The sequence below is a fragment of the Enhydra lutris genome, unplaced genomic scaffold, assembly GCF_002288905.1.
Source record: "Enhydra lutris kenyoni isolate GAN:26980312 unplaced genomic scaffold, ASM228890v2 scaffoldscaffold43, whole genome shotgun sequence".
Taxonomy (NCBI): Eukaryota; Metazoa; Chordata; class Mammalia; order Carnivora; family Mustelidae; genus Enhydra; species Enhydra lutris.
Window position 1 is genome coordinate 7,092,025 of NW_019154127.1, and position 27,758 is coordinate 7,119,782.

Below are 27,758 nucleotides of genomic sequence, written 5' to 3' on the forward strand. Positions count from 1 at the left end.
TGTATCTCAAGTTTTCACAAAGATGGTACACCATGTAATTGGTTATCTTGACATTTCCATGTTACTTTTTTGAACAGGCTTGGTAACATAATATGATCTGCATATACTCCTAACACTCAGTTATTTCTCATGTTTTTGACATTACAAAATACGCTACCATGAAAATTAATACACACCACACACACTTTTACAAGTATACCCAGAGTGTAAATTCTTTGCAGTGAATATTGCTAGTTCAAAGAGTGTATGCTATGTAACTTCTAATAAATGTTACCATGCAAAAATGAATTTAAACTTCTCTGAAAAATAAATGTATGAGTGTTTTTTTCCTCTATCTCTCCATCAAATTTACTAATCTGACATATGAAAAAAAATGACAGCCTGCATTCTTTGTCTCGGTTGAACATGCTTTCATGTTTTATTGACCATTTTAATTTTTCTGTGTACTGTATCATATTGTCTGTTCTTTTCTATTGGGTTCTTTGTTTTAACTGCTTTAAAGAAACTAAAAGCCTGTGCTAACATAGCCACAAACACCATCCACACAACTAGCTTTCAGAAAATTCACAATAGGTTAAATCTTACTGTGTGCACTGTCTCATAAATACCGGAGAGGAGTGAGAGACCCACTGGGTTCATGTTTTTCCATACATTTGTCTTTCAGACTGGACTCTGATCACAGTTCAGGAAAGGAATGCTAGTATATCTATATATTTGATACTTAGAATTAAGTTTTGTGATCACAGAGTTAATTTCCATCTCCTGGCCTATAGGGAGAAAGTCAAGACCAGAGGAGAGTCTTGGTAAATCAAGCCATTCGGACACAGGTGGTTATTACGTGAGTGCAGTCCCAGAGAATGAATTAGCTGTTCTAAAACTGAAGTGTGAGTCGCAACTCCAGTAAGTTTTGTACACATTCTAATAATGAGTTTTGAGTAAATGCAATTTCCTATTTCACACATGTACAAGTTTAACCCCAGGCTTCCTTGTTAATTTCGTGCAAAGCGATCAGGACTCAGTATCCTGGTAATAATACATAGAACAGGTTTAAATTTGACTCAAAATAACTTTTACCCCAACCTAATATTTAGGTTATGAATATCTTTGCTAAGCAGCTATCCAGAATTTGGCTGTAATCTTCCTAACAAAATGTAATGTTGTTTTATATTCACAAAGTCTGTGAGTCAACAGCCTTCCTAATCTCCCATGGGTTTCCTGGTAAATGCTGTTAACAGTTGTGGCCAGCGTTTTGAAAGTCAGTACAGTGATCTAAACCAAGGCCGACTTAAATCAGTTTGTGTGTATAACGTGGAGCTCACGGAGCCAGTGAGCTACTGCAGACCGTTGTTGCCAGTTCGCTGTATGGCAGATCATTCTGGGGGAGAGGTTCTCGTAGACTTGCAGTAGGACCCTGAGTTCCAGGGCTGTGAACTGACCGAGCAGCCAACAGTAAGAGAAGTGACACAGTCACGTAAAGATACCCATTCTCTCTTTTCCTGGTAGGGAAATACAAGGGTCTAGCACAATAACTTCTTATATATTATTTAGTAGTAGTAATAATAGTTAAATAATTACGTTATATAAAATATGTAATCCTAGTATTATATACTGTTCACTATAATCACTCTTAACCAGTAGTTTCTCACTGCTCACTAATTTACTCTGTTCTTAAATTGAATTTTTCAGTCTCATATTTTAAACTCTGTTATGGGAATTTCTAAATGTATACAGAAATAGAGAAACTCAGGTGCCTGGGTGGCTCCGTCGGTTTAAGACTCTGCCTTCGGCTCAGGTCATGATCTCAGGGGCCTGGGAACAAGCCCCATGTCAGGCTCCCTGCTCAGCAGGACTCTGCTTCTCCCAGTCATGCTCACCCTGCTCATGCTCTCTCTAGCTCTCAAATCTTTAAAAAAAGAAAGAAAGAAAGAAAAACTATTTTAATGAACTCCCATATACCCATAACCCTGCTTCAACATTTTCAACTCATGGTCAGTCTTGTTTTTCCTATACCCCCATTTACTTAAACCCCTTCCGTGATATTTCTCGTGTGTGTTACAAATATTAACTCATTAAGTTTTCTTTTTTATTATTGCAGAAAAAGACAAAATTTCCTATTTAACTGTCTGTTAAGGATGAGTTGCATTAAGTACATTCACATTGTTGTGCACCATCGCCACTATCCATTTCCAGAACTTTCTCATCCTAAACAAACTGTATCCAGGAAACAATAACTCTCCATTCCTCCCTGCCCCTGGTAACCTCTGTTTTTGGTGCATGAATTTGCTTATTCTAGGTACTTCATATCAGTGGAATCAAGGATATTTGTCTTTTTGTGTCCAGCTTATTTCACTTTCCATAACATTTTTAAGGTTCATCCATGTTGCATGTATCAATTTCATTCCTTTTTAAGGCTGAATATTTCATTGTATGTGTGTACCACATTTTGATAACTCATTTTTTTGTCCATGAATATTTGGGGTACTTTCACCTACTTACTATTAAGGATAATGCTGCTATGAACATTGTTGCTTAAGTATCTGAGTCTTTGTTTTTAATTCTTTGGGTAGCATACCTAGGAGTGGAATCACTGAATTATGTGATAACTCTTTATGTAAGTGTTTGAAGAATAACCAAACTATTTTCCACAAAGATACACCATTTTACATGCCCACCAGCAATGCAGAAAGTGTTCCAGTTTTTTCACATCCTCTCCAACACTGATATTTCTGGGTTTTCTGTTTGTTTCTGTTTTTAACATTCGCCATGTAATGAGTGTGAAGGGTTACCATTATAGTTTTGATTTGCATTTCTCTAATGGCTAGTGATGTTACACTTCTTTTTGTGTGTCTACTGGCCATTTGTTTATGTTTGTAGAGATGACTGCAGGTTCTTTGCCCATCTTGCTTGTTTATTTTTTGCTGTTGATTTGCAGGATATGATTTTGTAAAAAATATATTCTGGATATTAGTCCCTTATGAGATAGATGATTTGCACATATTTTCTTCCATTCTGTGGCTTGTCTTTCCATGCTTGAGTTTTAATTTTGGTGAATTTGAACTTAATTATTTTGTTACCTCTGCTTTTGGTATTAGATCCAAGAGAAATCCTTGACCAATCCAATGTCATAAAGATTTTTTCCATTTTCATCTGAGAATAGTTTTAGCTTTTATATTTAGGTCCTAACCCATTTTGAATTAGTTTTTGCATATGGTATAAGAGTTCAACTTCATTTTTGTGTACATGGATATCCAGTTTTCCCAGCAACATCTTTTGAAAAAAACTCTTTTCCCCATTGAAAAATAATCTCATCCTTCTCAAAAATTGACCACATAAATGAGGTTTTATTTCTGGGCTCTGTATCCCACTGGTCTGTATGTTCTTAGACCAGTACCACACCAGTGTGATTACTGTATCTTTCTGGTAAGTTTTGTCATGAAGTGTGAGTCCTCCAACTTTGTCCTTCTTGAAGATTGTTTTGGACATTGAGGGTCCCTTAAAATTTCGTATGAATTTTAGGACAGGTTTTTGTATTTTTACAAAACATGCCATTGGGATTCTGATAGGGATTGTACTGAATCTATAGATTATTTGGGGTACACTGACATCTTAACAATATTAAGTTTTCCAATCCATGAACATGGATGTCTTTCCATTTATTTATGTCTTCTTTAATTTCAGCAATTTTTTAAAAATATTTTATTATTTGACAGAGCACAAGCAGGCAGAGTAGAAGGCAGAGGAAGAGGGAGAAGAGGGCTCCCCGCTGAGCAGAGAGCCAAACCCAGGGTTTGGTCCCAGGATCATGACCTGAGTCAAAGGCAGATGCTTAACCAACGAGACACCCAGGTGCTCCTCAGCAATGTTTTGCTGTTTTTATTATACAAGTCTCTCATTTCCTTGATTCTTTCTTTTTTTTGTTGTTTTGTTTTGTTTTTATAAACCTATATTTTTATCCCCAGGGGTACAGGTCTGTGAATCACCAGGTTTACACACTTCACAGCACTCACCATAGCACATACCCTCCCCAATGTCCATAACCCCACCCCCCCAACCCCCCTCCCCCCAGCAACCCTCAGTTTGTTTTGTGAGATTAAGAGTCACTTATGGTTTGTCTCCCTCCCAATCCCATCTTGTTTCATTTATTCTTCTCCTACCCCCTTAACCCCCCATGTTGCATCTCCACTTCCTCATATCAGGGAGATCATATGATAGTTGTCTTTCTCTGATTGACTTATTTTGCTAAGCATGATACCCTCTGGTTCCATCCATGTCGTCGCAAATGGCAAGATTTCATTTCTTTTGATGGCTGCATAGTATTCCATTGTGTATATATACCATCCATTTTTTTTCAAAGATTAAGTTTATTTCTAAACATTTATTCCTTCTGATGCTTTTATAAATGGAATTGTTTTCTTAATTTCCTCTTTCTGAATGATCATTGTTACTGTTTAGAAAAGCACCTGATTTTTATGTGATTTTTTTAATCCCACAGCTTTGCTGAATTCATTTGTTAATCCAAACAGAGGTGTGTGTGTGTGTGTGTGTGTGTGTGTGTGTGTGTGTGTGTGTGTTGTATACTCCAGGGTTTTCTACATATAAGATCATGTTATCTGCACAAAGGTAATTTGACTTCTGCCTTTCCAGCTTAGCTTTTATTTCTTTTTCTTGCTTGGTTGCTCTGGCTGAAACTGTTAATACCATCTCAACTAGAAGTGGCAAAATTGAACATTCTTGTCTTATTCCTGATCTCAGGGAAAGCTTTCTTTCCATCACCACTGAGACTGGCATTAGCTATGACTTTTCATATATTACATGTCTCATATTGAGGAAGTTTCCTTCTATTCCCCAGTTTATTGCTGTTTATTATTTTAAATCATGAAAGTATTTGAATTTTGTCAAATGCGTTTTCTGCAGCAAGTGATATGATCATGTGGTTTTGTTCCTTTTCATTCTCTAATGTGGATTACATTGGTTTTTGCATGTGGAGCCATTCCAGCATTCCAGGAATAAATCCCATTTGGTCATGATGTATAATCCTTTCAATATGTTGCTGAATTTGTTGTTGGTAGCATTTTGTTGAGATTGTTTGTTTTGCATCAATATTCGTCTTGGTCTATTTTTCTTTTCTTGTAGTGTTTGGCTTTGGTATCAGGGTATTGATGGCCTTATAGGATGAGTTAGTGTTTCCTCATTAATTTTTTGGGGAAGTTTGAGAAGGATTAATGTTAATTTTTCTGTAAATCTCTGGTAGAATTCACTAGTGAACCCATCTGTCCAGGGCTTTTCTTTGTTGGGAGGTTTTTGATTACTGATTCAGTTTTCTTACTAGTTTTTAGTATTCAGATTTTCTACTTCTTCATGATTAAGTTTTGGTAAACTGTGTGTTTCTAGGAATTTGACCATTCATATAGGTTAGCCAGTTTGCTGGAAGACAGTTGTTCATAGTATTCTGTTTTTGTTCCACAAAATAATCCTTTTTATTTTCATAACATCAGTAATAATGTCCCTTTTCTGATTTTAGTAATTTGAATAGTCTTTATTTTCTTGTCAGTCTAGCTAAAGGTTTGTCACTTTTGTTGATTTGGTTTTAAGGCTTGTTTATTTGAGAGAGAGCGTGAGAGAACACGCGTGCGTGTGCACATATGTGAGCAGGGAGGGGGCAGAGGGAGAGCGAGATTCTCAAGCAGACTCCCCACTGAGCATGGAGCCCAACACGGGGCTCCATCTCATGACTCTCAGATCATTACCTGAGCCGAAACCAATAGTTGGATGTTTAAACCACTGAGCCACCCAGGTGCCCCAGTTTTGTTGATCTTTGTAAAGGACCGACTTTTAATTTTGATTTTCTCTATTGTTTTTCTGTTCTTTATTGACCCAAATTTAAAACAAATTCTTAACGTATCATCTATAAATAATTCAGTATTATTTTTAAAATATGAAATTTAAAATTTTCAATTTTAGATTTTAAATATGAGAATTTTAAACCACAAAGTAACACTATTATTATGCCTTAAATTTTAATATATTTTTAAATTTTATTTATTTGACAGGGTGAGAGGGCACCAAGCAGGGGGAGCCTCAGGAGAGGGAGGGGAGGACAGGGAGTCTGATGTGGGGCCTGATCCTACGACTTTGGGATCATGAGCAGACGCTTAACCAGCTGAGCCACCCAGGCACCCCTTAATAACTTTAATATCAAATCTAGTCTGCATTCAAATGTCTTTGGTCATTTCATAGTTATTTTTCCAAGTGATTTGTTCAAGTTGGAATCCAGACAATCCACAAGTTGCTTTTGGTTGGTATGTCTCTGAGATTTCTTTCTTTATTTTTTATTTTTTAAGATTTTACTTATTTGACAGAGAGGGATCACAAGTAGGCAGAGAGGTAGGCAGAGGGAGAGAGGGGGGGAAGCAGGCTCCCCGCCGAGCAGAGAGCCTGATGTGGGGCTCCATCAGGACCCTGAGATATGACCTGAGCTAGAGACAGAGGCTTAACCCACTGAGCCACCCAGGCACTCCTCTGAGGTTTCTTTAAATCTGTAGGTTCTTCTTCCTCTGTTTTATTACTTTTTAGTTGTTGGAGAAATCAGAACAGTTTTGAGAATTTTCCTTCTTTTTGATACCATTGAATTTTTAGGAAAATCTTTCTTGTATTCCTATAAGCTGGTGGATGTACAGAGTTAATCAGATTCAAGTTCTTTTGTTTTACTTTGCTTTTTCAGGAGAATCCTTCTTAGGTGGTACTATGTTCTTTGTGTTGCATCACATGAAGAGGTACATTTTAGGTATTCATCCCTTTTTGTTATAGTAAGATTAATTATTTCAGTTCAGGTATTATCATCTTGAATGATCCTTTATGAAGTTCCCTATCAGTCTTCACTGAATGATTTTAGTTTAGCATCCATTAATAATTGCTTCTGGATCTATTATTTTATTAGGAGTTGTGAAATGGTGGTAGTTATAGTTTATCATTCCTTCTGAATTGTGGGACATCTAAAAAGAAAACCTATTTAGTTATCCCAAGACATATAGTTCATATAGAACCGGCAGGATAAATGTTTGGCTCATGCCTTGTTTCCCAAAGGTAACCAATGAGGCTTTTTGGTGCCTCTAATATCCTTATGTATGAATAAATTTTAACATCTAATGTGTTTCAATCCACGGTGGCAATTTTTCAATGTTGAATTGTCTCACTGGCTACAGGTCTTCAAATTGGCTCCTATGTCCTTATTCTTTAATCCTAATAGTCTTTGATAATTTTCTTGCTTTCTGGTATAATAAAGTATTTCAGGCTGGTCTAATACATTTCCTGTCTAGACCTGGAAACAGCCATTCATTCCTCCATGGAACTGTGGTTCTTTTCAGGGGAAATGCTATTTAGAGACCATAACTGAGGCACAGACTTATTACGTCTGTTTTTAACAAGTGTTTATGACCACATCTGCTTATTGCAGTATAATATATAACATAAGCAATCCAGGTAGAGAATGACCCCATAGCTTTGTACTCTCCAAAATGTTCTAAAAGCCAATATATATGTAAAAAAACCCAAAATTCTAAATTTTTGTTTGCAAAAGGAAGAAACCTGGTTAGGTTCAAGTGCAGTGATATCCTGGGAGGGGTGCAGAGGGAGAGGGAGAAAGAAGAGGAGAAAGGTGGGGAGTGGGAGAGCTGCCTGGAGGGGGCTGGTAGGCTCTCTTCTGCAAGGTTGCACAGGGCAGCACTCATTTTTCAAAGTCCCTTGGTCTTGAAGACCCAGAAACCTGCTGTTAGTCAGCACAAGGAGAGCGTCCATCTGTCATCTCAGCTCAGCCAAGGTCCCAGACTAATACATGCAAGATTCCGGTTAATAAAGAATGAGAAAACTGCCTTTGAGACACACATGTCCATATGACCTCATTCGTGCCTAAATACTTCTGGGTTTTTGTCCCATCCAGCTTTTCCCATCACCGGTCCCACTGTTCCCTCTTTGTGCCCCTGTTGTCAACTGTGAGTAGCTTAAATTCCCATTTCCCAGAGCCGCTCATCCAACTCTATCACCTGAAGGTCATTTTATTTTATTTTTAAAATTATTTTAATTGACATATACTGTATTATTTGCCCCAGGGGTACAGGTCTGTGAATCGTCAGGTTTACACACTTCACAGCACTTATCATATCACATACCCTCCCCAATGTCCATGACCCCACCACCCTCTCCCTACCCCCCCAACCCTCAGTTTGTTTTGTGAGATTAAGAGTCTCTTATGGTTTGTCTCCCTCCCGATCCCATCTTGTTTCATTTTTTCCTTCCCTATCCCCAACCCCCCCACCCTGCCTCTCAAATTCCTCATATCAGAGAGATCATATGAGAATTGTCTTTCTCTGACTTATTTCACTCAGCATAATACCCTCTAGTTCCATCCACGTTGTTGCAAATGGCAAGTTTTCATTTCTTTTGATCTGAAGCCCATGTTAAATGTCCTTTTTTTTTTTTTAATTTATTTATTTATTTGACAGAGAGAGATCACAAGTAGGCAGAGAGGCAGGCAGAGAGAGAGGAGGAAGCAGGCTCCCCTGCTGAGCAGAGAGCCGGATGTGGGGCTCGATCCCAGGACCCTGAGATCACGACCTGAGCCGAAGGCAGAGGGTCAACCCACTGAGCCACCCAGGCGCCCCTAAATGTCCTCTTCTCTTCAAACTTCCTTTGAGCCTTCAAATCCAAAATAACCACAGCCTCAGAACTGTAAGAGCACATTGTTCCATACACATTTTTTTCACAGTCCTCTTTAAAATAATTATTTGCATGCATGACTACAGATGGTTGGAGAAGAGTTTTTGTTTCACTGATGCTTGAAGCTCCAGAGACCGAGAGGAGGCCAGATGCAGGTTATAGCTCTCAAACACTCGTTGTGAAAAAGACCAGTGACAGACGGGGTGGTTTCGGGTGGCCCTCGGAGTTACAGCCTCCCCACCTGTTCTACCGGACCCTTCTTTTCCTCTTGCTGGACTGTCAATTCCCTGAGGGCCAGTCAGTGGGAGTTTCTCCACTGCTCGTCCAGCACCAGCATAGGGTCCAGCACCTAGGAGATGCTCAGGCAATGTTTGCTACAAGAGTTAAGAAGGGAAGAAATAATTGAATGAGACGATGAACTCATCTATTCTTCCACCGAGGTGTGGGTCGCGCACGTAATTAGTGAACTGGCCTGGCGGGAACAGCCGGGGATTTCGAGGACTCCCTGCGGCCGGAGGAGGGGCGGAGCGCCACGCAAATCCCGCCCACACGAAGGCGGGACGAGCAGAGAGTTCCACCCGCAATGAGGCGGGGCGTCGCGGGCAGTCCCGCCCATCAGGAGGCGGGGCCTGCGACGCGCGGGAAGAAGCGCAAGCGGTGGCGGGAGCTGGCGGAGCCGTGGACTGACCGTGTTCCTGCAGGTACTGCTTCCCCGGCGCTGGCTCCCGCGTCCCCACTGTCTCCCTGCAGGGCGGGACGGGGCACAAGGATCTCGCTGAGGGCGGGCTGCGGGGTCCCGGCATAGCCCCGGAATGGCGTGCATTCGGGCGGCCGGTCCCCGCGCGGACCCCGTGCGGCCTCCTCCCGGCCAGGCCTGGTTTCGGCTTCCCCGCCGAGCGCCCCGTCCCTTGCGGCCTGGGAACGGGGGCAGGTCCCCTCTGGCCCCCTGGCCTTGGTTCCCTCCTTCGGGCGACCGCGTCCTCCTGGTGGCCCCGCCTCTGGGAGGTGGTTATCCCCCCCCGCGGCCCCCTTTCCCCAGTAGGTCCCCTCCCCCGGGCGGCCCCTTGCCCGGACAGCCCCTCACCCGAGCTACCCCGGCCCCTGGCTCTCCGCGAGCGTCCCCCACCCGCCTACTAAGCGGGGGCGGTCGCGCATCAGGGCCCGGCCCCTTGATTTCCTCTGCCTGGGTGTTCATTTTGCTTTTCCGGACACAGCAGTGAAAGAAGCCCAGCAGCCTCGTCTCAGTGAAGCATTTTAGGGGCACTTGCAGGGTGTTTCGAGAGAGGTCAGCATTGACATCCTTTCCCGGTACAGCGTGCATCTTTCAGGAGCAGGGTTCCTGGCTCCTAATGAGCGTTCAGGACACCTTGCCTGCTCTGATACTCAGTTCATTACCAACGATTTTCAGCTTTCCTCAGTCTTTGGGAAAAGAGCGGCGCCGGAGGAATTTGTTTTGCTCCTTCTAGACTCGGGAGGATGAAAGTCATTACTTGCGAAATAGCCTGGCACAACAAGGAGCCGGTGTACAGCCTGGACTTCCAGCCCGGCGAGGCTGGCAGGATCCACAGACTGGCGTCCGCGGGCGTAGACACCGCCGTCAGGGTAAACGGGGCGGGGGCGCAGAGACGTGCTGCTGAGGCCGCCTTCTCCACTCTTTCCTGGAAGACGAGTGTCAGCACACTCAGACTGTTGGGTCATCTAGCCCCGAGAGAGAGCTTCTCAGGGCCTTGACTGAACCAGAAAAGTAAAAGAAAACTTTGCTCCTGGGGAGCGGTTCCTACATTGATAGGTTCCATGCTCGTTATTTTAAAATAAGCCAGTTTCTGTTGGGGAACAGTTTGGCCTAGAAAGAGGTTGGAGGGAGGGCCGCAGGCAATGGGACTGTAGTTTGTTTCAGAAAGAAGTTCATTTGATGTATCAAGAGAAAAACCGTTTTCTTCCTGATAATTAGCCTAGTCTTGTGTTTAGTAAGCACAGTATGGTAGGTGCTCGTTTGTATGTTTCTCTGAACAAATGTATTGGTTATCGTCAGATCTGGAAGGTGGAGAAAGGACCCGATGGAAAGGCCATTGTTGAATTTTTGTCCAACCTTGCTCGCCATACCAAAGCGGTCAATGTCGTGCGTTTTTCTCCAAATGGGGAAATTTTAGCATCAGGAGGAGATGGTGAGTATGAGTATTATCCTTCAAAATTCCTTAGAAACCAGATACCTTTGTGTCTCATGTTAGTGAGCTCTGAGCTAGGTATGCTTTTCTATTTTAGAGGTCACTTGACCTCTCAATCTGTCATTTAAATAGTTTAGTAAAAAACGTTCTGAGGAGCATGAGGGGGTGGGGGATAGCAAGCTTAACCTGAGAAGAATTGGTTGTAAATGCACCCCTCCCCCCAGCGATTCCCCCTCACCCCATTCCATTGGTAGAGACAAGTAGGAAGGCGCTTACCCTTTTACCGTGTTCCAATGCATCTGTCCTGGCCTTGTTTGATTGCTGGTTTAGTATCCAAGTGATCATAGTCTTTCCCACATCGCTCATAATTAATTAATTCACTTGGGGGAGTATTGTCTGAATGGCCCTCTAAATTATGTTTGCTTGATGAAAGTAGATTGATTCCTATTTTCTGCTTGTACTTAAATAGCATAAAACTGCTACAAAAAAAGTAAATCTCTTTACCATGCTTTGACACCAGAAGAGTCTAGGAGTTACTAGAAAATAAAACATATTGCAGGTTTTATTTGCAGAAGGAGCAAAGACATCGGGTGAAGTTCAGTGCCATGATGTCCAGGGCGTGTGTGCACAGAGGGAAAGGTGGAAAGTAAGGGAGCGCCACTGGGGGAGGCTGGCAGGCTGTCTGCTGAGAGGTTGCACAGGGCAGCCCTTGTTTTGCCCAGTCCTTTGGCCTTGGAGGCCCAGAAACCTGCTGTTAGCAGTGGAGAGTGTCCACCTGCCAATGTCAAGGCTGATCTCGCCACCCGGCTCCCAGAATTCCTCACTTGTGCCCATACTGCCGGCTCAGTGACTGGCACTCAGAGGGAAGGCAAGTGGTGCTCAGACTTGTGCGGTGAGTTGGGGTCAGAGCTCAGGGAGTTAGAGCACCCAGACAATGGATGACCTCACGCTGAGGTATCTGATGTGTCCGTATGAGTAGCTAATGTGTCCACTTGTCACAGCGGGCTAGGCATTGTGTTCTAAGTGCTTTCTGCGTATTAACTCATTTAATCCCCGAGACAGCCCTAGGAGGTAGGTATGCTGTTACCCCATTTTGCAGGTGAGGTAACTGAGGAGTCAGGACGCTAAGTCTGCTGAAGCTTACACAGCTGGGAGCAATTTGCCGATCCTCGCTTGGTGGTTCTTTGTTTTTCCTTATTCCGCCATTCCTAGGCAGTGCCTAGGATTTGTTAACCTAGTTGGCTGCTTTGCAGTGTTTTCCTGGCCTGGGGACCCTTCTGTTGCACATGACGTTGGATAGCTCTGACCTGGTAGGAGCTTGATTTTGGAGTTTTAGATCAGAAGGCAAACCTGTTTTTCCTGTCCAGATTCTTAGAAGGCGCTCGCAGTGACCGTAGTATCTATTGAACAATGTAACTAGGGTTTAATGTCCTGAAAGCCCGGAAATGAAGGAGCATGCCCGAATCATGGCTTGTCTTACCTGAATCGCTCGCTGCACAGATGCTGTCATTCTGCTGTGGAAGGTGAATGACAACAAGGAGCCGGAGCAGCTCGCCTTTCAGGATGAGGACGAGGCTCAGCTGAATAAGGAGAACTGGACTGTTGTGAAAACTCTGCGGTAACCGGGGCGGGGGGGCACCGGAGTGGTTTACCCAACTGCTCCGAATGCATTCAGTTCACATGCATTTTTTTTTTATTAAAAAAATTTTTTTTTTCTTAAGTGGGCTCTGTGCCCATCATGGGGCTTGAACTCACAACTCTGAGATCAAGAGTTGCATGCTTGACTGAGCCGTCAGGTGCCCTGCATTTTGACTTAGAAACATGATTAAAATGGATCTTTCTTTCTTACAAGAGGGTTGGCGGGGAGAGGGCAGAGGAAGAGAGAGACTTTCAAGCAGGCTCCACAACGGCCATGGAGCCAGCGCGGGGTCCCATCTCACAACCCTGAGATCATGACCTGAGCCCAAACCAAGAGATGGACGCTTCACTGACTGGGTCACTCAGCCCCCCCCCCCCCACATGGGCTTTATTTCTGCTATAAAATATTCATTAGTCAGACTGAACCTACAAAGCTGTAACTACCCCTGAAGATAGCAGACCCTAGCTGCAGCTGATCTAGTTCCAGTGGAAATTTCTAAAATCCTAATGCATGGTCTCCGAGTGTGCCTGTAAATTTTTGATGGTCTTTCTCTCATTGAGATTTGCCTTTTCCCTTCCTTTTCCTCTTTGGACTCCAGGGGCCACTTAGAAGATGTGTACGATATCTGCTGGGCAGCTGACGGGAATTTGATGGCTTCTGCCTCTGTGGATAACACAGCCATCATATGGGACGTCGGTAAAGGTAGCGGACACATTTCTGTTATTGTCAGGGGGAAGGAATCTTGTAAGTGGCTAAAAGGTCTAATCTGCTTTATCTGTTTTTATTATTATTTTTTAAAGATTTTATTTATTTGAGAGAGAGAGGGCATGGGGGCAGAGGGACACGGAAAAGCAGACTCCCTGCTGAGCTGGGAGTCCAGTGTAGGGCTCGATCCCAGTACTCTGGGATTGAGACTTGAGCCCAAGGCAGACGCTTAACCGCCTGAGCCACCCCGGCACCCATAACCTGCTTTATCTTAAAGGCATAAGAAGAGTTTTTGAGTGAACTAAAATGGGTGTCTGGCTCAGCAGCGGTGGGTGCCTGTGTCATGGACCCAACTTAGTGTCAGGGTCCTAGTCCAAGTGTTGGAGGCCTGGCCGTGGTGCCAGAGCGAAATCTGTCCCACATTCATGAGGATGGCGACATGTTGGGGGCAGGGCTCATCTTATTGGAACTCAGGGTCTTGGGCAGTTTAGCCCGTTGTCGCCATCGATGGGTACTGAACGCGCCATATTGGGAAGGGTAGGACCAGGTGTCTGTTTGAGAGTGAGGACAGCTGAGGACACCTCGCTCATTTACGGAACCTGTTCTCTAGTTGGGGAGATAGTAGACGCGTGAGAAGTTACAAAAATGGCCAAAAGTGAGTTGCCAGAAGCCAGTTAGTGCCTAACACATGACCGTTTTTGCCTTCTGCACACGGTTACTCAAACTTATGTTTCCTCGCAGCCTCTTACTGTGCTCCCGGCTGGTGCTCCCGCAGCCTGCGAGCCCTAGGAGGGAGTCAGGCTGGAGAAGGCATCCCCCTGCGCCTCCGGATTATCCACTCTGTGACAGTCTGTTTGTTGGAGGTCCTGCCATCCAGCCAGACCCCTCTGTCTTGCCCCACCTCTGTCATGTTCTTACTCAGTCCCCGACCTCGGCTACATGGAGTCCGGCCAGTGTCCCCATCGTCTTCTCTTCCCCACATCAGGCCATTGATCCGGATAATTTCAGCATCTGTGTGGACTGTCCGCCCAGCTGCCCCCTGAAGCCACTTGTAATGAACTTGGATGTGGCCAGGTCATTACTTCCTACAAGATGGTGGCTGCATTCTGGTGGGGTGTCGGATACACAGTGGGTGTGACGTCGGTAGCCATAGTGCCAGGAAAGCTGCCCTGAGCCCCAGGAGCATGAGCAGGCGAGGAGGGCATGGGCACCCCTTTGGGGATGAGACTGTAGCACGTGGGAGCAGCAAGTGCAGGGGCCCTGCGGGGGGGCCACTTGGGCCCCGGGGCAGGTCGCTTACAAAGTCCCTCTTCAGAAACCCCCACACTCACATACCGTCCTAACGGCTAAACTGTGGGTTAAAAAGACTCTCTGGTGTCTGAGGAGATGCTGTCACCCAGCCCCTGTCCACCTTCATGTCACACACTCCCTGAAAGACTTGCAGGACGGCTTGGGGTGGGGGAGTTAGCCTGAAGCACACTCGCTGCGTTTCCCGGACATCGGCTGGGTCACGGGGTTGGGGAAGCAGAAGCCCGACTATAGACGGCCGAGCGAGTGTAGACTCCTTTTCAGAGAAGAGGGTTTTGGGGTTTTTTTTGTTTTTGTTTTTGTTTTGAACAGCCAAGGTTTGTGCCTTCCTCCTCCTTTTATCCGGGTAGCCCCTGCGCACTGCTGGTTTAATGTGTTTCCACAGAGTCCCTTTTCCATCTCTGCTTTTTGCTCGGGCCCTCGCCTCGGCCTGGCCTGCTGTCACCCCCAAACTAGGGTACGGCCTGTGTTCTCTGTGAACCTGGTTTCGTCTTCTTCGTGCATGTTACTTCCCAGCCGAGTGTTGCTCTCAGCCACACCTTGAATTAGCAGAACCTTTTCTTTCCTTGTCCACAAGGGTTGCAGTCACATACCTCCTGTCCTCCCTGTCTTGCCATTTTGGCCATGGACATGACCCTTTAGCATTCTCCCTTACTTATTAATAGCTCCATGTGCCTAAGCCGCCCTCCCCTCCCGCTGTGGATCTGCTCACAGTAGCTGCTCCTTCAGGAACCCCCCCTCGTCGTGCCGGACCTAGAGAGCTGAACTTGGCTTGTCCCCTTCTTGACCCTTCCTGCTGCCCCAGCTGCTGTCCCTCTGTGTCCCATGCGGCCCGTCAATGGGTGTGTCTCTCCCCCGAAGCTGCGGGCTCCTTGGGAGTGTGGGCTGTGTGAGGTCCTCTTTGTCTCCCCAGAGCCGACACAGCGCAGGGTGCGGAGGTCCTCCGGAACCACCTGTGGGATGATGGAGTGGGATGAAGGGCATCGTGCTTAAACTGTAGTTGACTCCGCTTGTGCGCGAGTAAGTTTCCGTAATGCTGTTGTGTGCTTTGTGTGCAGGACAAAAGATCTCCATCTTTAATGAACATAAAAGTTATGTCCAAGGAGTAACCTGGGACCCTTTGGGTCAGTATGTTGCTACCCTGAGCTGTGACAGGTATGTCCATGTTTGGCAAGTTGTCTTCTTTGTTGACTTAAATTTTCCACAGAGTGTTTTCATCCCCACTTACTCAATAATAAAGCAAAGTCAAGGTTTGGTTCATCCATCTGCCCGTCCATCTGGCCATCCATCCATCCATGTTCTTGGTTTCTTATAAAGCATTTGGTTTTAATGTTATTCTTAAACCATAACAAGACATTGGAAACTAATTAGGGTCAGTGCCTTATACGTAGTGCTTAGTAACTCTTTATCGAATGGGTGAATGAATGCATAGAGAGCTTTGAATAACATATGAATTTCATGGGCAACTTTTAAAGAAAAAGTGTTTTATGTAAATATGATATGCAAGAAGGGGTACCTAGTGATGGGGTTCAATGTTTCTTCTTTTCTTTTTTTAAGATTTTATTTATTTATTTATTTTCAGCATAACAGTATTTATTGTTTTTGTACCACATTTAAGTAATCTCTACACCCACCACAGGTCTCAAACTGACAGTCCCCAAGATCAAGTCATATGCTCCACCAACTGAGCCAGCCAGACACCCCTGTTTCATTTGTTGATTATAGTTTACTGCAGTGATTTTAATGACTCCACTTATATTAATGTAAATGTAAAATATTTTGTCTTTTTTGAAAGGAGGTTTTGTTGCTATGTTTACTGGTGTCCTGCATTTAGTTGTGTTCTTGGAACAAAGAACATCCGAGGTGCTAGATATATTACTCCTTGGTCAAGATAGCCCTTTTGAGTTTTTATCCAACTACTTTTATTTGTTTTATTTATTTTCTATTTTTTAATTAACATATAATGTATTATTAGCCCCAGGGATATAGGTATCCAACTACTTTTAATCATAACACCTTTGATTCCAGATGGCCCAGCAATGTGGAAGAGTTAGGAGAGGCTATGAAAAAGAAACACTTTTATATTGTATGTGCATTTATTTTCTGATCTTGTTGTTTATTCATTATGGGAATAATATGGATTAGCAACAACCAAATTTATATGCTGGTGTTTCCCTCACTCGTGCAAATCCCTGAGGGCAAGACCGTTTGAAACAAATGTCATTGTAGTCCCACAAATCGCTACTGGGCCAAGTGTCCGAAGCCTGAAGGGGCCAGGCCTAACGTATGTCTTACTTGACCAAGTTGAAACATTCGATAAAAAAAGTTATGACCTAGTTCCTTACTGCATTAGTGACCGGCCTCAGGGGGTTTGCTTCCGTCACAGTGAGTTAATGTGTGACAGTGTGACGACTGGCACTGTAAGTGGTCTTGCAGACTGACATTGTTTAACTGGCCTTCAGTTTTGACACTGGATTGCCTCTGTGTGAAACACTTCCTTCGCTAGAAGAGATCAGTCAGAATCTTCTTCTTTCTTTAGGATCCTGAGGGTATACAGCACCCAGAAGAAACGTGTGGCTTTTAATGTCTCAAAAATGCTGTCTGGAATAGGGGCGGAAGGCGAGGTACGAGCTGTTCGTCCTACCTGAGCGGGGCTTCAGTTGAGGTGGGGGGGGTCCCGAACTCCTCCGTGTCTTACGGCTAAACCACTGGTCTCGGGCCCCCGACGCTTGAACTACCTTATACTTTCTCAGATCCGGTCAAGGCTCAGTTAGGCCACTGGGCTGGTCTGCATGGAACTGGGGACATCCGGGGGCCGGGGGAGAGCTGCTAATGGTGGACAGAGGTGTTCACCCCTGGCTCAGTGTGGAGTCACCTGGAAGCATTAAGAAATAGGGGTGCCCGTCCCCCTCCGCCAGAAGTGATTCGCTTGGCTTGAGGTTGGCAGGGCCCCTATGGGATCCTGAGGTGTAGTGAGGGTCAAGAACTCTTGACCTAGGGGGACCCCAGCACTATGCAACAGGAAGGCAGGTGGTTCAAGCGTCAGGTTGTCTGGCCAGAGGCCATATGCCACCCTGGCCGGTATGGAGAGAATATTGCTGGGGAACAGTGGGGACCCAGCCAGTGGTCCTGGAGGAATAAGACTACAGACGCAGGCACTTAAGGCAAAAGGGAGCAGGTCGGTCAGTGGAACAAAACAGGGACGTGGTATGAATCCTGTCCTCAGGCAGCCGACTAAGGCCGATGGTCCATGACCGGTGACACAGGAGAGCTCCCCTACAGTGAGGAGGGACATGCTGGGTCTTTGGGTCCTGGAGACCTAAATGCTTAGTGTTTATCAAGTGTCAGTGAGTCCGAGCAAAAACCAACCCACAGGTGTTCAAGACATGTTTGGAAAGATGGATTACCAGTGTAGCAGCCGGCGATTTTCTCTATACGAAGTGTTCGTTAAGTTGGGAATTCTGAGTGGGCACACACAGAGAACACAGGGCCCCTGGTTGTCGTCTTGCATTCCTCCCTCCCCCGTCTCAGTCTCCAAACCACTGCTGACCATGTGCTGTGTTCTCAGAGAGGCTTTTTAAAACAACAACTGTAGAGCTGCACACACACAAACACACACACACACTCACACACGTAGACCCATGTACACACACAGCTTTCCTTTTTTTTTAAGATTTTATTTATTTGAGGGGGGAGGGCCAGACAGAGGGGGAACGCAGGCTCCCTGCTGAGCAGAGAGCCCCACGCAGGATTCGATCCCAGGACTCTGAGATCGTGACCTGAGCTGAAGACAGATACTTAACCGGCTGAGCCACCCAGGCGCCCCAACACACACAGCTCTCCTTAATGCAAATGCATGGTTAGTGTTCACAAGACCCTTGCAGTTTGTTTTTTTATTTTTTTTTTAAGATTTATTTATTTTAGAGAGAGAGAGTAGGGGTGGGGGTAGAGGGAGAGAATCTCAAACAGACTTGCTGCTCACTGCAGAGCCTGATGATGGGGCTCGATCCCAGGCCCCTGAGATCATGATCTGAGCCAAAATCAAAAGTTGGACACTTCACTGACTGAGCCACCCAGGGGCCCCTACTCCTGTAGTCTTGAGTGGTTATTTGACTTATAATATATTTCATCTTTTGTTATGTGACTAATAAATGATACTATATAAAATTTAAAAAAAAAACAAACCACCTGATAAGCCTTTCTTGTGAATGTAAGACACGGATTAGTGTTGGAACTTGTGTGCCACAGGCGAGAAGTTACCGGATGTTTCATGACGACAGCATGAAGTCATTCTTTCGTCGACTGAGTTTTACTCCTGATGGATCTCTGCTCCTCACACCAGGTGGGTTTCACAAGCTTTTTTTTTGGTTTGTTTTTAAAGATTTTATTTAGCTATTTAGAGAGAGCATGAGTGGGGGAAGGGGCAGAGGGAGAGAGAGAATCCCAAGCCGACTCTGCCTTGAGTATGGAGCCTGTCACAGGCTCAATGTCATGATCCTGAGACCTGAACCAAAGTCAAGAGTCGGACGCTTAACCGACTGAGCCACAGGTGCCCCAAGAATAGTTTTAGAAGTATGAAAAATAATAGTACTTGAGCAGGTCTTTGCCTGACTGAAGTCCCGCATCGGGCTCCCTGCTCAGTGGTAAGCCTGCTGCTCCCTCTCCCACTCCCCCTGCTTGTGTTCCCTCTCGCTGTGTCTCTCTCTATCAATTAAATAAATAAAATCTTTAAAAAAATAAAAGGTGAACAGGTAGGAGAACAACCTAGGAATAGTGACAATTTTGATGGCATTTGGCTGGGGAACATTTGTACAGCAAAGACCCTGTCAACAAATAACAGAACTAGAAAATTCTGTTTATAGTCAGGAAAGAGCTTATGTACATCACATACAGTAGCTCTTTCAAATTGAGTAAAAAGAAAAACCCGAAAGAAAGAAAATGAGTGAAAGATACAAGAAGGCAGATTAACGCATTCAGCACACACAGGATAATGTTCGGACGCCCAGTGACAGAGAAACAGAAATTAAAGTGACACACAGCTAGGTATCTCTTTATTATTTTCAGACTAGAAAAAAGTGAAAATACCTGCTGCTGATGGGCAAGCAGAACATGGGTATTGCTGGTGGGAAAGGTCGCAGCCCTTTCAGGAAACAGTCTGGCCACCGTCACATGCATGTCCTCGTCAGCCCATCTGCCCCTCGTCTTAGCGTCAGTCTGTAAGAAATGAAACCTGGTATGACAGAGTCTATTTTCGACCGTGTCTGTCGTTTCTATCTCTGGACCAACAGTACTGACTAACGAGGCGGGTGAATGAGCTACGGCGTTCTCACCGCCGTGAAGGTCAGGCAGCTGGTGAAAAGCTGCATGACCCAGGTTAGTGCTGGTGAGTGGTCGGTGGAGCAGAGCAGCAGCAGGAGAGGAGTAGACAAGACCCCGATTCTGTGAGCTGCACTGAAAACCCTATAGGGGGAAGAGACAGTTGAGTCGTAACTGACGGTCGTGGTTGCGCGAGCGTGGAGGGAAGGCACAAAGGCTCCACGGCTTGTTCAGATGGGCTGGGCGGGGAGAGTGGAACCGGGGCTGGCAGGGCCTCTGCCCGCACCGGTGGGGATGGAGTGGTCGCAGGTGAGATGTCTTGTGTGTGGGTATCAAGAAAGAGGTGTCCAAGGGCAGCTGTGGTCAGCGGTCCTGCGCTGCCTGGGGCTGGCCTTGTCTTAAGGACATCCTGGGGTGCGTGTGGAAGAGCTCCAGCGTGGGCTGTCCCCAGAGCAAGGTCAGCTGCTGCAGGGGGCCGAGGCTGTAGCAGAGGCCTGGATCCCCCGGTAGCCTCCTGGTCCCCCGCAGGCAGGTGGGAAGGAGCAGAGCAGACACAGGCCTCTAGGCTGAAACCCGGGGACAGAGCTGGGGGGAATCTCGAGAGAGCGCTTCTCCGGGAGGAAGTGGCCGGTCTCCCTGGTGGACATCTTCATAGCCACGGGCCCCTGCTCTGTCCTTCCTGCCCAGGCCTGAAGCCGCCCTGGCTGGGTGGGCCGCTCAGGGGAGGGGACAGGCGGGTAGAGCCTGGAGTAAGCACTGAGCCCAGACTGGGACTGTTCGTATTTGTCCCCAGTCACAGAAACCTTGTCCGGGGCAGACAGCTTAGCTGGGGAGAATATTTCACAAGCCCGGGATGGATGCTCCCGAGTTTCTCTGCTTCGGTCTAATAAAACTTTGCCTCTTCTCCCTCTCCCTGCTTCACCAGCTGGATGTGTGGAATCTGGCGAAAACGTAACAAATACGACTTATGTTTTCTCCAGGAAAAATCTTAAAAGGTACGCAGTTGAAGAAATCGTTGACATGTTGACCCTTTCTTTTTGCTCTTGGTGAGTAACTGTGCCCTTTCTAAAAAGGTCATGACCCATTTTCCAGGCCTATCGCTCATCTTCCATGTCCTGGCAAAGCGACGCTTGCTGTCCGCTGCTGTCCCGTCTACTTTGAGCTGAGGCCCGTGGTGGAACAAGGTATGCTAGAGGCACAGCGGTAGTGTTATGGGTCATGATTTTTTTTTTTCTTAAAGATTTTATTTATTTGACAGCGAGAGACACAGTGAGGAGGGAACACAAGCGGTGGGAGTGGGAGAGGGAGAAGCAGGCTTCCCGTTGAGCAGGGAGCCCAATATGGGGCTCGATCCCAGGACCCTGGGATCATGACTTGAGCTGAAGGCAGACGCTTAACAACTGAACCACCCAGGCACCCCGTGATTTGGTTTTATCTTGTGGGGAGACGTACGTGGGTTTGGTTCAGTTTGGTTACTCAGGAGAGCTGGAGCAAAGCCCAGTGTTCTCAGAATGTGTGTCCATTTTTTGCATTGTCCCGAATACACTTTCTTCACTTAAACTTTGAAAGAAGAAAAGTACTCGTGTTTTTCTGCTGAAGCAGTCGAATGTCGTTCATCCATTTCCTATGCGGTGAAATTATGTTTGAACTGGATTTTTGTTTTTTTTTTTTTTAGTTTTTTTCCCTCCATGTACACATAGAAATCTTGTCCGTGGCTTTAACCAGTCAGATCACGACGGGCCTTGGTGTGGTTATCCACAGGTTTCTCGTGTTGGGGAGAGCTAAAAATAGAGCTAAAAATAGCTCTTAGATCTGTGGGTTTATAGTTTTTACCAAGTTTGAGGAATTTCGACCATGTTTTTCTGTCCTGCCCTGTCCTCTCCACTGGGTTCCACCTACACGTGCGTTAGGTCACTTGATGTCACCCCCAGCTTCCTGGGGGTCAGGCTGCCTGTTTTTCTCCCTCTTGGCGTCACCATTTTCTGTGTTACAAATCCCACGTCTCTACTTAGCGTGCTCCATCTTTCCTCTTGCTTCTCGAACACGCAGAATACGGTGTCTGTAGTGACTCTCAGTGTCTTTGCGTACAGAGGATTGGCTTTGATTTCCCCCTTCGTTATGGGTCATAGTTTCTTCTTTGCGGGCCTGGTAATTCTCTATTAGATGCCAGACGTTGTGAACTGTACCTTCGTGGATGCCGGATGTATTTTTACAAATATTCTTGAGCTTTATTCTGGGATGCGGGGAGGTTACTTGGAAACACTGAGCTACTTCTCTTCGTTAGACCAGACCCCAGTGGCCTTTGGTCTACAGCTAATTGCCCCATGACTGGCCTGACGTGTGCTCACCAGAGCCCCATGAGCTAGGTTTTCCACCCTGGCTGGAGGGGGCTCCGGGAATGGCTTTCCTGTGGTTCTTGCTCGGTCCTGGGGTGGTTTCCTCACATGCTCACGCCCATCCGTGCTTGGCTGGAGACAGAAAAGGCCCCGCGAGCTCCGGCCGCCCAGGCCTCCCGCTCCCAGCTCCCACCTGGCGGCTCGGGCTGGCTGCCGCGGGCTTCCCTCTACCTTTTCTGGGACCAGAAGCTCCAGGTGGTAAACTGAGGCAGATGTAGGCCTTCCTCTTCACTTCCCGTCCCTCAGACATCGGTGTCCTTCAGTGCCTGGTGTTTGAGGTCTGGAAGGACGTCATGTGGTATATTCTGCCTGGTGTTGGTTGCTCCAGGTGGGAGGGTAAATCAGGTCCCTGCTCCCCCTGGCCGGAAGCGGTGGTTTTTAACTCCTTAATCCTTGATGTGAATGCGTGTAACGAACTGAAGGACCGTTAAAGTGTCACTTCACAGAATGTTTCTCGGTGACCCTTGTTTTTCCTTCTCCAAAAGCGGCCCCTCAGCCTGCCCTGTTTCATTCCCACGTCTGGTCCTGGCCTTTTGAACCTCCTCTGGGGCCCCCGACTCTCGGGTCAGGACACGGTGTCCTCGCCGGTTCCTGTGTGGTTCTCTTAAGACCTGGCCTTCAGTGAAATGATGCTGTTTATGTCCCTGGAGAGAGGGCTTTGGAGGAATGCGTTTGCATTTGCTCCTTGTTTCCTGTCCTTTGTCCTGCCCCAGCAGACAGACCTTCTCAGGAGCCGGGCGTGGAGCTGGTACACCTGCCTTACCGCTTGGTGTTCGCTGTGGCTTCCGAGGACTCGGTGCTCTTGTACGACACCCAGCAGCCCTTCCCATTCGGCTACGTGTCTAACATACATTATCACACCCTGAGCGACGTGTCCTGGTGAGTGGCTGGCAGGGAGGAGGTGTGTGGTGTGGTGCCCTGGAGTGGACCCTGGGGTCGGGAGCATTTCAGCACTAGAGCTGGCTTTTTGGGCCCATATTTACCAATTTCTTTTTAAGATTTATTTATTTGAAGGGCACCTGGGTGGCTCAGATAGTTGAGCATCTGCCTTTGGCTCAGGTCATGATCTCGGGGTCCTGGGATTGAGTCCCAATTACCGGCTCAGTGGGGAGTCTGCTTCTCCCTCTCCTTCTGCTGCTCCCCCTGCTTGCTCTGTCTCTCTCTCTTAAATAACATCTTTAAAAATAAAAATAAAAATTAAGATTTGAGGGAGAGATTGTGTGCACGCACAAGCAGAAGGGAAAGAGAGACAGAATCTCCAGCAGGCTCCCAGCTGAGCACAGAGCCCAATACGGGGCGCGATCCCAGGACCCCGATATCATGCCCTGAGCTGGAACCAAGAGTCAGACACTTAACTGACTAAGCCACCCAGGCGCTCCTACCAGTACCTTTTTAAAGGAATTAGCATTAAAAGGAAAGCCATTTCTACTTTGCTATAATACCATTTCCTAGTGTAACAGTAACATCTGAATGAAGCCATTCCGATGCCGTGGGGATTCTTCTAATTCTCAAACTGAGGGGAGGCCCCGTGGGGTCCCTGGTTGTTGGGAACTTGCCAGGCCCCCCTGGCAGGAAGCCCACACCTGCGAGCTCCTGTCCCCCAGAACCGTGGTTATCCGTGGTGTCACTCTGCCTTCTGCTGAGGTCCTCTGCGCCCCCAGGTTCCCTGGTTTATCCCCACCACCTGCTCATGCCCGGCTCCGCCGGGCCTGCCCTCTACCATCTCCTTGCTCTTTATAACCTTTTTCCTTCTTTTCCTTCTTGGGTGGGGGTGGAGAAATGTCCCTGAACCTTCCTTGGGGTGATTTTGGTGACAGTCCTGAGATGTCGCAGTGCCTGAGAAAGTTGAGCTGGGGCGGGAGGGAAAGGGTGGGTGTGAGGCGCACACAAACCCTTCTCCTTTCACACGAAGCCTGTGAGTCCATAAACTTGCATTTTCTAGTGATTAAAGAGAGCCTTAAGAGGGGCACCTGGACTTTGGTACAGTTTCTAACCTTTTCTCCTGTTCGGGTAACCAAGGTCCAGTGACGGCGCCTTCCTGGCCATCTCCTCCACGGATGGCTACTGCTCCTTCGTGACGTTTGAGAAGGATGAACTTGGAATACCTTTGAAGGAGAAGCCGGTTCTAAGCATGAGAACTCCCGACACAGCAAAGAAATCGAAAAGCCAGGGGTCTTCGCCAGGACCCAGGCTGGCCGAGGGGACCCCCACCGGCAGAATCCAAGACCCCAGCAGTCCCGGCACACCCCCGCCTCAGGCGAGACCATCTCCAGCCCCAGCAGCGCCTTCAGAGGAGAAGAAGGCCCTGCAGCCTAGCACTCAAAACCCGAGAGCGCCCCCGTCCCGGAGGGTCACTGTGAACACGCTGCAGGCCTGGAGCAAGACGACACCCCGGTAAGAGCTTCTGGCAGGAGAACAACTTGTCATTGCGGCCAAAAAACAAAATAGAAACCAGAAGGCCCCAACCTCAAACTGGGGACATCCCGTAAGGGCTTCCGATGCGGCCAGAGAGACTTCAGAACCGACCTGAGTGCCACCCCCCTGCTTCCAGACCTCTGTCGTGTCCCCATTCCCACCTGTGAGGGGGGGCCCAGAGCCTGGTGCGCGACACACGGGCCGACTTGGCCGCAGCCCACCGCCCAGGTTTTGGAACTTTCCCTAGTAGAAACCATGTCCGCTGGCCTTCCGTACACGGTGCGCACGGGTGTTCGTCATACCAATGGAGCGGGACAAAATCACTGGTTCTGAGAATTTAGATGACAGTTAAGGTTGGACTGTTGTAAATGTGATGATTGAACTTAGTAACGGAACACAGTCCTTAGTTACTCAATACGTGGGCACATCAGCTTTTAGTGCCTTGTGTCATCCGGTCAGCTGGAAATTTTAAATGTTTCCTTCAGGTAGTTTTGAGATTTGTTGTCGCAAATGATTCCTAGGACACTAATGAGCCGTGTATCCCTTTACTGTTTTTTTAATCAAGGAGGATAAACTTAATACCCTTAAAGACAGATACTCCACCGCATTCTGCACCAGCCAGTGTAATTTCCAGCCCTTCCACAGAAGAAATTCAGTCAGGTGAGTGTTACTGTGACTGGTTTAATATAATTAAAGATAGAATACCTTCTTTTGTTCTCTTGGAAATGAGCCACGTAGTTTAAGTCCGTTCTGAGAAAGCGGGGATGCCTCTTACCAGACCCATCGTTCAGACGCCTTGGCCGCCTCGTCACACTCAGCAGGGCGCCCCCTTTCCCACACAGCCACTCCCCCTTTCCCACTCCCCCTTTCCCACTCCAATGAGTAGATGGAGGGTTTGGGGGGCACTAACCTGCTGGGCTGGAGAATTCTTTGTTGTGGGGTCGTCCTCTGACTGTAGGCAGGCGGCACCCCTGGATGCCTGTACCCAGCCCCCCTCCAACTCCCACCAACTTGGGACATTCTCAAAGGTCACCAGACACTGCTCGCTGTTCCCTGAGAGGCGAGGTTGCCCCCCACTGAGAACCACAGGATCCTTCTCTTATATCCATATAGGCCCTTGCCAGGCAGTTCAGTTCTTGTCCGGGCACAAAATTTATTTTGTAAACATCACTTTTTTTCCCCAAGATTTAGTTATTTGAGAGAGAGAGTGCGCAATCAAGTGTGTGGGGTGGAGCAGAGGGAGAGGGACTCTAAAGCAGACCCCGCACTGAACGCGGGGCTCGACCTCAGGACCTTGGGCTCATAGTCTGAACTGAAGCCACGAGTCAGACGCTTGACCTACTGCGCCACCCAGGGGCTCTGTCCACACCAGCTCGTCATTTTAAACAAGTGTTCACTTACATGTCAACCTGTTGTTTGTTAACGTTCCAGAGATGCCCGGAGACCCTCAGGGCAGCCCTCCAGAGCTCAAGCGGCCTCGACTTGGTGAGCGCGAAGGAAGTCCCCAAGGTCTGGACCCTTGATGAGACCTGCCTGGTGCTTGAGGCCTGCCAGGTCCAGGGCCCCCCTTGTGCACGGCGCGGGTGGCCGGGTCGGAGACACCAGAGACTAGCGGCGTTAGGCGGAGCCTGACGGACACCCGGGGACTGACTTGTGTAACAGAAGGTACACAGGGACCAGTTTTCCTGCAGAACTATGTTTGCTCTTGTACTCAAGATACATTTTTACCTCGGCGTTGGGAACATTTTAATAGACTAAATCCTCTTTTTGATGAATTTCTGAAGCTGGAACAGTTCCACGTTATCTAGTGTGAAACCGTGAATCCTCCCTTGAAAATATGTGAAAGTTGAGACACAACACGGGCGGACTCCTCCTGATGCCGGAATGAGAAAGAGGAGAAAAGTGTTTGAGAAGGTTTATTCCGTCGAACTGACCTTCTGTGTAGTTGATTTTTAGGAGTGAGTTTGCTAGTTTGCTTGCTGATTCTCAAGGTAGACTTGTTCTGGAAAGTTAGGAAGTGAGAATAAAGTAGGGAAACCGGGTCAGAGATGGGATTCCGTGACCATCAGAAGAAACCTGGTTGCTGTTCAAGCATATTTATTTCCTTGCCTTTTTTTCCCTTAGGGAGAGAATTGCGATTTCACTTTAGCTACAGCTTGGTATCCCAATAGATTGACTTTTGACATTGATTTTTCAGAGTAAAAGAACTTAGCAATTTATGCCTCTGCCTTTGTTTTCCCCACCCAGGGGCCCCTTTCTGCGGGGAGTAAACCAGGGTTGTGGGCTGTGGGGCGCGCAGGAGGCACTGCCGACGCATCTCATGGTCAAAATCTCGAAATGACAGGCATGCCAAAACGCCCGTCATTTTGGCAGAATGACCACCGTGAGTCGTGTAGGTGGGGCTCCCCTACCCCAGATTCCTTTCCAGTCTGGGAGAGCTCGCAGGGAGCACCCAGGTCAGGTCTGACGGGAAGTGGCTGAGGAGCGGATCAATGTGGCCCCTTTGAACTCAGGTCAGCAGCATCAAAGGAAAGAATTGGAAAAAGGATCAATCTGGTGCTTAATCCATAACCTAGTTAACCAGAGAAAGAGCTTGCCTCCCTTTCAGAAGGGGAAGTGGCTCACGAGGGAAAGGGTACAGTGTAGAGAGCTAGAAGGTGGTTCGGTGGAGAAGAACTAGAAGATTCAAGCTGCCCACAGATTCTAAGCTGTGATGACACGGGCGTGGGGCACATTCAGCGTGAGGACACTAAAACGTCAGGTGGTCTCTGTTCTCACCAGTGATTCTTAACCTTTGCTGCGTGCTGAAATTGGTCAAAGAATTGACTAGAGTACTGAGGCCTGGGTACTCCCTGCACAGGGGGTGGCCTAACGGGACGGGGGCACTGTCCGCGGTCTTGAAAGCTCCAGGTCATTTGGGGCCACAGCCAAGACTGGGAAATCCTAAGGGAAAAGCTCTCCCCGGGTCTGGTCTCTTCTGGTTAAACCATTTCCACTGACAGCTTTCTCTTGCTTATCCTCTGTGTCATCGCTGATTGGTAGCCTGAGACGTTCATGGGTGGGAGATGCTCTCAGCTCTTCAGAGAAGAAATATGTTACCTT

The 27,758-nt window shown here is 47.0% G+C and overlaps 1 protein-coding gene across 5 annotated transcripts; it reads left to right on the top strand.

Moving 5' to 3' along the window:
• The first annotated feature begins 9,367 nt into the window (after nt 1-9,367).
• Nucleotides 9,368-26,875, top strand: LOC111155755 (chromatin assembly factor 1 subunit B). Of its 5 annotated transcripts, none has more exons than XM_022516136.1 (14): nt 9,368-9,413; nt 10,121-10,314; nt 10,745-10,877; nt 12,378-12,495; nt 13,115-13,218; nt 15,588-15,684; nt 17,069-17,153; nt 18,745-18,871; nt 20,771-20,840; nt 20,938-21,029; nt 22,955-23,120; nt 24,261-24,635; nt 25,222-25,316; nt 26,088-26,875. In XM_022516136.1, the coding sequence occupies exons 2-14, from the start codon at nt 10,189-10,191 to the stop codon at nt 26,177-26,179; spliced, it is 1,680 nt and encodes a 559-aa protein (XP_022371844.1). In that variant the 5' UTR covers nt 9,368-9,413; nt 10,121-10,188; the 3' UTR covers nt 26,180-26,875. The 5 variants fall into 5 exon arrangements, with proteins under 5 accessions (XP_022371844.1, XP_022371848.1, XP_022371845.1 ...); XM_022516140.1 differs by lacking the exon at nt 9,368-9,413 and adding an exon at nt 22,437-22,439 and having other exon boundaries at nt 9,791-10,314; nt 18,778-18,871; nt 20,938-21,019; nt 22,972-23,120; XM_022516137.1 differs by lacking the exon at nt 9,368-9,413 and having other exon boundaries at nt 9,791-10,314; nt 22,958-23,120.
• Nucleotides 26,876-27,758: the final 883 nt, after the last annotated feature.